The 8,212-nt window shown below is 48.5% G+C and overlaps 3 protein-coding genes across 4 annotated transcripts; 2 read left to right on the top strand and 1 right to left on the bottom strand.

Annotated features, from left to right (window-relative positions):
• Nucleotides 1-1,095: 1,095 nt before the first annotated feature.
• Nucleotides 1,096-2,699, bottom strand: LOC112343388 (alpha-(1,4)-fucosyltransferase-like). Its single transcript, XM_024666749.1, has 3 exons — nt 2,062-2,699; nt 1,812-1,985; nt 1,096-1,748 (listed from the first exon to the last, which is right to left on the bottom strand). Exons 1-3 carry the CDS (start codon nt 2,674-2,676, stop codon nt 1,206-1,208), a joined length of 1,332 nt encoding a protein of 443 aa, XP_024522517.1. The 5' UTR covers nt 2,677-2,699; the 3' UTR covers nt 1,096-1,205.
• Nucleotides 2,693-3,906, top strand: LOC9652411. 2 transcript variants are annotated; one of them, XR_002991260.1, is made up of 4 exons: nt 2,693-3,036; nt 3,151-3,259; nt 3,529-3,617; nt 3,701-3,906. XR_002991260.1 is itself a non-coding variant. In XM_024666750.1 (3 exons), the coding sequence occupies exons 1-3, from the start codon at nt 2,728-2,730 to the stop codon at nt 3,558-3,560; spliced, it is 450 nt and encodes a 149-aa protein (XP_024522518.1). In that variant the 5' UTR covers nt 2,693-2,727; the 3' UTR covers nt 3,561-3,906. The 2 variants fall into 2 exon arrangements, 1 of the variants encoding a protein (XP_024522518.1); XM_024666750.1 differs by having other exon boundaries at nt 3,529-3,906.
• Nucleotides 3,907-5,036: 1,130 nt separating this feature from the next.
• LOC9652233 (auxin-responsive protein IAA16) lies at nt 5,037-7,495 on the top strand. The gene is made up of 6 exons (XM_002993021.2): nt 5,037-5,323; nt 5,451-6,019; nt 6,088-6,383; nt 6,436-6,580; nt 6,645-6,706; nt 6,826-7,495. The coding sequence occupies exons 2-6, from the start codon at nt 5,532-5,534 to the stop codon at nt 6,867-6,869; spliced, it is 1,035 nt and encodes a 344-aa protein (XP_002993067.1). The 5' UTR covers nt 5,037-5,323; nt 5,451-5,531; the 3' UTR covers nt 6,870-7,495.
• The last annotated feature ends 717 nt before the right edge of the window (nt 7,496-8,212 follow it).

Below are 8,212 nucleotides of genomic sequence, written 5' to 3'. Positions count from 1 at the left end.
CCCTGGAAACTTTCATGTATTCTCAATAGCTTTTGCTTTGCGACCATGCAGGCTTGTCGCGAGAGGAAGTGATTGTGCCACATAACGTCTTCCAGCAAAGGAAGTTTAAGTTGACTGTCTCTCCGGCTGGCTTACCATTTGCACTAGGAGCAAGTTTGTTATGTATTACAACTTCACAAGAAAGCAACCATATCCATGTTTAGCCATCTTGAGATTTATTTTTATAAAGGTTTAGTTCTAATGAAAAGTAAAATTATTCTATTTCTTTTGGCTGAGAAAATACTTAATTTAACACAATAAAAGTATAAGATAATAACACTTTGATTGAGTGTCATGTTTACTTTTTGGAGTTATCTTTCATACATGAATGTTAATGGTTTTTTCATTAATATGTTTTCTTATGAGGCACAACAGGATTCAAAACATGTAAGATACATTGATGGAAAGCAAAACAGCTTAGAATATGCTTAGAATATTTTTTATATAGTTACAAATATTTAAATCAATTTTGTAGTTTAGCTATTCACAAACCATCCAATGATATAATCAGGCATATTCTAGGATGGTAAGGTTAAAACATTTCTTGGTGAATTTTCGTGACCTATGGGAGATTTAAGCATTTACTTATCAATGGTTGAACAACTTATCATTTCAATGGGACCCATCAGTCTGTGCCTCGAGCAAAAGCATTTCTTTTATTAACCCCCTGAGACAGTGAATATTATGTGTCATATAGGTAATATGGCATTTGGCCGAAGGCTGGTATTTTATCATATTTTGCTTATCAAAGCCACAGCATCTCTGAACCCTCAATCACAAAACACATGCACTACTTCGGAAGCAATATGTGAATGAGAATATATTTTACTTTTAATTTCTTGGAGTACTTCAGTTTTTTTCTATAATCTGAAGTTTAGGAGAAAGTTAATGGATAAATAAATCTTACTTACAATTATGATTAAATAGTTAGATCTCTTTTAGTTGGGAGTGCAATTGGAATCAAGTCTCGCAACTAAAACTATTGATGGTTCTAAGATTCTATTATTGGTACAAAAAAATATTCCTATAATATCCATCAATGTTCATGAGTTCGCATTGCCAATTATAGTTGTGTATCTCTTAATATCCAGTATGTCAACGAACAAAGAAGATTCATGATACAAACCGATCTTGTGCTGAGCAGACACAAAAATGATTATTTCAGTTTAGTTCCTGCTTATCCAAGCACACAGCCTGCAAGGAAGAGAATCAAGACTGAGCGCTCTGGCCCAGTAGTAATTCCCAGTCACTCCGCACCGTCTCCAAGCGTGGTACTCGGCATACCGGACTGGATCTTGAGCCAGTCCCTTGACGAACTCGGCCAGACTCTCCATGCTGCTAAACTCGCTGGCCAGGATGATCGACTTGGGAGGCACGAAGTCCATGACGTTGGGAGCTCCAAAGTATATGGGGACCGTCCCGGCGTCGAGGGCGTAGAAGAGCTTCTCCGTGACGTAGCTTTCGGTTCTCGTGTTCTCGATCGCCAAGGCGAACTTGTAGTGCGACATCGCGCAGTGGAGATGTTGGTTCCATTGCTGGTCCTGCCCTTCCTGCCTACACTCTGGATACATTTCCAGAGCCGCGTCTCTCTCCCCGACGTTGTTGAGGCATTTCCCAAACGAGTGGTGGTTCACGAGTGCCAGGAATTTGCTCGCGGTCTCTTGCCTCTCGGGAAGGCACCTCGACGAGGACCAGTAAACGAGAACTTCCTGTTAAACGAGAACAACACCGTGAGGAACAAGAGCCTAGAGAGAAACAAAACGGCTATGTACCTTGTTCTTGGTTGGAGATATGTAGTAATTTCTCGAGTTGTGAAACAACGCGCCAGCGTACGTCGCTTGCACGTCCGAGCTATGGTGGTAGCTGACAAAAATGTCCTGAGCGGGGGCTCGCTGCTTCTGGGGCTCGATATCGATGTAGATGCGTAGAGGGTCTCCCGATTTTCTCTGTGGAATCGAAAAGCAAGGAAAAAAGAAGAAACTTTAGAGGACTTGCACAAACAATCCAGCACCTTTAGCGTACCTCCACGGGAGGCTTGTTCCACTCGTAGAAGAGCGCATCCGGCTTGTCGGCCAGCACGGGAGACTTCGTCCACAGGCAGCTCAATCCACAGCCGCAAGAGTACAAGTTGTCCAAGTTGTCCGGGATCCACGTCCACGACTTTACGTGGATCCCGACGTGCTTCTTCCGGAGCTTGCTACACTTGATCTCCGGGTCTTGGAAGCTCGGCGGGCGAGGAACAAAATCCCCGGTCAAGTTGCGGAAGCTCCGCCGGAACCGAGAGCACCCCACGCTCTCGTCCCACCTTCGAAACGCGTCGACAGTGTCATGGAACGCGAACTTCTCCTCCACCGCTGCCATCCTGTTCTTCCTCTGCTCCTCCAAAACCTCCGCGTCTTGGAAGATCTCCTGCTCGCGCCGGGACTCGGTGTGGCACAGGAAAACCACTAGCACCACTGCTGTGACTAAGAAACTGCCCAAAAGTCCCCATTTCCTATATCCCGCTAGAGGAGCCATCTCACACACACCGCCGCCGCTGCCTTTGCGTGGCGAATCCATGCTCACTCCATCCTCCTCCACCGCACGCTCGCCATGCCCGTTTGCGATCTCCCGTCGCAGCACCAGCGATCTTTGCATCAATCGGCAGCCAGTCGAGGGGAGCAGCGAGCGATCGGGCAGCTTACCGCGATGGCCAATCCAAAATGCGGGCTCCTGGCCGATCGATTTTGGCGGAGACCCCTTTCTATCTCTACTATTTTCTTTGCCATTTTCTTGGATTTAGGGTTAGGTCACCAGCAAATGGCGATGGCGGTGCGATCGACCTACAGGCATCTCCTCCGGGTCGTGAAGAAGCATGTAAGTAGCGAAGCGCATTTCAAGGAATTCATGGCGGAAGAGTTCCGGAAGAATGCGGCGCTCTCCCCCGCCGATGCCTACGATAAGCTCCGGCTCGCCAAGGATTATGCCTCGTTGGTCGCCAGCGTCCACCATCACAGCGTAAGCTCGCCCTCTTTCCAAGCTAAATCTCTAGCACTATCGCCAGAGAACGTTTCTGCGTTCTATCATTTACTCGTGTTCTTTTCTTTCTTTTCCTTTCTTTCTTGATTGCAGGATCTTCTCTTGTCTTACAACATAGCTGTGGACCGATCGGAAGAGGAGAAGGAGCGATTGAAAGACACTGCTCATAGAGTCGGCCTCCAGCTCCCCGAAGTCTACAAAGGTTTGAAGTAGTCCTCCATGCCAGAGTTTAGTTTCTTGTTTGTTTTTTCTTTTCTCCTCTTTTTTCTCTCTCGGTTTTGTGGCAGCAGCCAGTGATGACAATCATCTAATCCCAGTTCTCAGAGTCTCTTGTCTCTGATAACTAGTTCTTGTTTACTGATGGCTCGCTGCATCACTCTCGCTTTCTCTCAGTCACGTCATTCCACAGCGCCTGCTTTTCGTTTTTTTTTTCCTTTCCATCCTCGTTTGACTCACTTGATGAACTTACAGAGGACACACAACTGAACTCAGCAGCCAACTAGCCACTTTCCTCCATTTTTGTAGAACCAGCACAACGAGCCAGATGCTCGAGCTGTGAGGTACGTGTCTTGTGTAAGTGGAATTTTATTTGGCTGTGCCGTCCTCAGCCTCGTTGAATAAGAATAATAGGCTTCCGTTACAGGAAACTGAGCGAAGCTTGATTTGGATGCTTTCGTCCGTCCCTCTGACTGAATCGATGCAAAGCTTTCTCGATCCACTCGCTCCGGGTTTGCATATTTCTCTGTGCCGTGAAATCTCTTTTAGTTCCTGCTTTCTTTCTTGTTTGCGTTGCGTTCTTCTTACGCCGGCTCTCTACCATCGCATGAATGAATTGATTACTTTTGAGCAGTGGAGAAGCACGGGCTATTTCCCTGAGTTTTTTTTTGTTTTTTGGTTATTATTTTTCTTCGTCGCTATCGACTGCTGCTAATGCCAGATTCATTCAAGACGAGATAATTCTCCGAGAGTGTTGTTGCAGCTAACTTCCTTACTATTTCGTCCCAACGAGAAGGTACGCTGGTGTGCTTGTGAAATTATTTTATTATACATACGCAGATATCCATTAAAAAACCAGGGCTTTATTTTCTTACATATACAGACAGATATATTTTAAAAAACTTGCAGAGAGAGAAAAAAAAGAGATAACCGCGCCAAGTTGCCCGGTCTTTGAGAGCCCAAAGGCAGACAAATGCTGGGAAAGCGAAAACTTAAATACAAATAAAATTTAGAATTGCAACTAGTGAGAAGAAAAAGCATAACACACACCCACGCCTTTTTATTTTGCAAGAATGTGGTGATAAAAACATGGCACAGCCTTACGGTTGGCCACTGGCGTAACAAGATCGCTGCAGCAAACCCTTTCTTTATTCCCCGGAATCGTATTATTTTGTCCTCAATGTCGGGAGGATTCCTTCTCGTTCCATTCCGCTCCACTGTGGTTGCAGCAAAAACTATAAGATCAATCAAAATCGGATCGCCACCTAAAGGCTAAGGTCCGGTTAAACGCTAAAGAAGACCATCACAGTAAAGAAGGGAAGGAATTTGTCGTACGGCACGACCGTCACCACGACCTCACCCCAACATGCACTGGGGAGAGGGGGGTACGGCAATTGCGCCATTAAATTTCACTCCTGTCTGCGCCTTGTCGTTTTACCAGGGGGTTGAAACAGTTGACAAAATTTTATTTCACCTCCGTCAGCTAAACAGCCCCCACGTTTGACCGGATCCGTCTGATTGACCGAAAGCGTTAGATGGTCCGTCCGCGTCTTAGTGGCCTGTCGTCCCTCTGTCTGTGGGGTTTAATTGTTTTGGTGCTGATGATATCTTCTGGGAGATGATATGCTGGGCTGACAACCCAGGCAAGAAAAAAAAGGCGAGAAAAAAAAAAAAAAAAAGCTTATAATTTTGATGATGTTGTGGCGGTGAATTTTTTTTTTTTTTTTGCCTTTTGGCAAGCAAGCAAACAAAGCAGCAGGGGGCCTAGAGAGGGGCGCCGGTTTTAAGAAATGATCCAATGCTTTTTTAGGTGGTGTGGTTGTACAATGTTTGGAGCGCATAATGTAAATGAGAGAAACGGCCTTTGATTTGTTGCTTGATGATAGGAGGAAGAGGATAGGAAGGGAAGCCAGCAGCCATGGCACCCAACAAAATGCCACACCAAAAGTGAATAGTGACTCTTCTGCTGCTACGACACACACAAGAACAAAGAGGAGGAGAAGGAGCAAGCTCTCTTTCTGTGAAACAAAGAGAGGCTAAAGGCCGGATGGTATGTGAACATCTCTTCTCCTCCCTAGAGCTCTCTCACTCACTCTCTCTCTCTCTCTCTCACTCTCGGCTTCTCTCTTCTCTCTAGCCTGTGTGAGCTTGAGATCTAAAGCCTGCGCGTGTGCCAGATTGAGGCGATGGTGATGGGCGAGTAGTCTTCCTCCAAGAACAAGGGAGCAAGCAGGAGAGGAAGCTCCATTGATCGATCCATGACACTGGAAGCAGAGGCAACAGGGAGCCAAGCTGCCAAGGAGCACGATTACATTGGCCTGGCCGAGCAGCAGCAGCAGAATCCCCTGGCCGGCAAGAGCAGCAGTAGCATCAAGGTAAGCGCGGGTGGTCTCAACATGCGAAGGACGGAGCTCCAGCTGGGGCTGCCCGGATCTCCACAGGAAGACGAGCTAGAGCAGCAGCAGCAGCGCTCCAATGGGTTCCACAAGAACGGCAGCGAGCAGCATCACGGGGACAAGGAGGACAAAGGGGCAAATGGGTCGAGCGCCAAATCCAAGCCCGCGCAGCCACAGCAGCCTGCTCGATTTGCCCCAAGCGTGACACCAGATGCCCAGGCCTGGCATCCGCAGCAGCAGCAGCAGCAGCAGCAGCGATCCTCGTCCTCGTCCTCGTCGTGCCACCTCAAGCCCCCGGATCTTCACGAGTGCGTGGAGAAGCACGTCGTGGAGGACGCGAGCCAGTCCAGGTGAGTCCCAGCGCCGCGAATTGGATTTTGGTTGGATCGATCTCATTAGCTCTTTCTCGTGACGACAGGGCTCCAGTGGGATGGCCCCCAGTCCAATCATTCCGGAAGAATTCACTCGCGGCTCCCACTGTTCATCACGCCAAAACGGTGGACTCTCTGTCCAATCCCTCCAGCCCAGCTGCCGCCGCCGCCGCCGCCGCCGCCACCCCTGGAACTTCGTCCCAGCACCAGGCAGCGGGATCGCAGCTCGTCAAGGTGTACATGGATGGAGTTCCAATCGGGAGGAAGGTGAACTTGCGGACTCACAGCAGCTACGAGCGGTTGTCCGGCGCCCTGGAGGAGATGTTTAGACGATTCATCAGCGGTAACGTAGCGGTGATCCGAGGATAGAGAGCGCTTACTTGTGATCTTGGCAGGACAATCCGGAGCCGGCAAGGCCGTGGCCAAGGACAAGCTCGTGAGCGACACCAAGAAGTTTAACTTCATCTATGGCTCCGACTACGTGCTCACGTACGAAGACAAGGACGGCGATCTCATGCTCGTCGGCGATGTTCCTTGGGAGTAAGTGTTGTCGATCGCCACTTTCGTTTTTTTTACGTTTTGCTCGTTTCTTCTTCTCGATCAGGATGTTTGTGGGGGCCGTCAAGCGCCTGAGGATCATGAAAGGTTCCGAAGCCATTGGTCTAGGTGAGCAACCGAAGATCTCTCGCGTTTTGTCAACTTTGTTTGGTTCCTCATCTGATCTGCTGTTGCGTTTTTGTTTTTGTGTTTTTTCTTTTTTCTTTCCTTTTCCGTTGCATTGCCAGCTCCACGGGCAGCCGAGGACCAACTGACCGCTGCCAACAAGTGATCTGCCTTGTTCACTTTATACAGTACTGCTCCATACTCTACGCTGTGCTGTTTTTTTTTTTTTTCTTTTTCTTTCTTTCTCCCCCACCTGTCTTGCTTGGCTTAAAAGCTATGGCTGCTGGACTTGTCCAAACCCGAAAGAATCTCTGGTGCTGCTACTGCTGCTGCTTGATATCTGTAATGTAATCTCTGTAGTGACGAAAGATCCGTAGGAAGAGCTTGGAGACGAACGAGCTCGACCACCAGAGCATGTTGCAGCGCATCTGGACTGTCTCCCTACTCTTTGAGTTTTTAGTGCGAGCGAGCACCACCACCGCCTTTCGTTTTTTGCCGGCCAGCAACATCGCACGATCGATCGGGAAGAGGTGTGTGACATCACTCGCGCTTACGCGGCGGATCTCCCACTGTGGATTCCTGCTGCAGGAGACAAGCAATCAGTTCAGAGCCCAGCAGAGAGATCGGGTTAGCATAAGAAAAGTCGGAAGGAAAAAAAGCGTAGAAAACATGGAAGCAAAAGTAGGAAGTGACACTGTTACCTGATCAGCCGGACAGACAGGAGTGTTACAGTATGCGATGTTGACAACACTTTTTTCTTCTGCATACGCAACTGAGATGCTTGCTTGTTGACGTTGGCCATCGCCTTTCTTGCTTTTTTTCGTTTCCCTTTCCTTCTCCATCCAGGATAGCAATTGGAAGCGAGAGCTCTCTTATTGACTTCGCAAGGTTGGTTTGCGTCGCGCCATCACTGCCAGGAAGGTTGGTGCATGAGATAAGAATCCAAAGCTCTCTCGGAACAAATGCCATCCTCTCTCAGGAAAACAAAAGGCAGACCTCACGCAAGATGTCCGCCTTTCCAGCCGGTTCCTTGCTTGAGGTGTTGTAACTTGTTCCATCAGACCTGCTTACGAAATCAGATGGAGGCCGAAGAAAAGGCTTAGAAAAACGAAAGGAAAAAAGAAAAACTCACAGGTGGGATGTCATTGAGAAAGTCTGGCGATGATTCAGACTCGAGATTTGGCCACTCGTCTGCCGATGCGTAGAAACCATTGGAGCGAGGCGACCGCCTGACAAGCTTGGCGACTTTCCACCTCAAACCGATTGGTAGCTGCCTCAGCTTCTTCCGACACTCTAGCTGGAGCTTCGCGATATCGGCCTTTTGGACTCCCCGCACCGCTCTAGTGGTGGTGGCGGTGCTAGTGCCGGTGGCGTTTGCCCTCGCGGCTGACCACTTGAGAAACTTTCCCTTGACGACGAACAGTCCCTTGCGAAGCCGGTTGAGCCTGCCGCGCTTTTTCACTTCTCCTTCTCCGGAGCCACTGCTGCTACATGCGCTGTTGCTTAGAC

Source organism: Selaginella moellendorffii, unplaced genomic scaffold, assembly GCF_000143415.4.
Source record: "Selaginella moellendorffii unplaced genomic scaffold, v1.0 SELMOscaffold_147, whole genome shotgun sequence".
Lineage (NCBI taxonomy): Eukaryota > Viridiplantae > Streptophyta > Lycopodiopsida > Selaginellales > Selaginellaceae > Selaginella > Selaginella moellendorffii.
The sequence above is the reverse complement of the archived record's forward strand: the minus strand, read 5'-3'. Positions and strand labels throughout refer to the sequence as shown.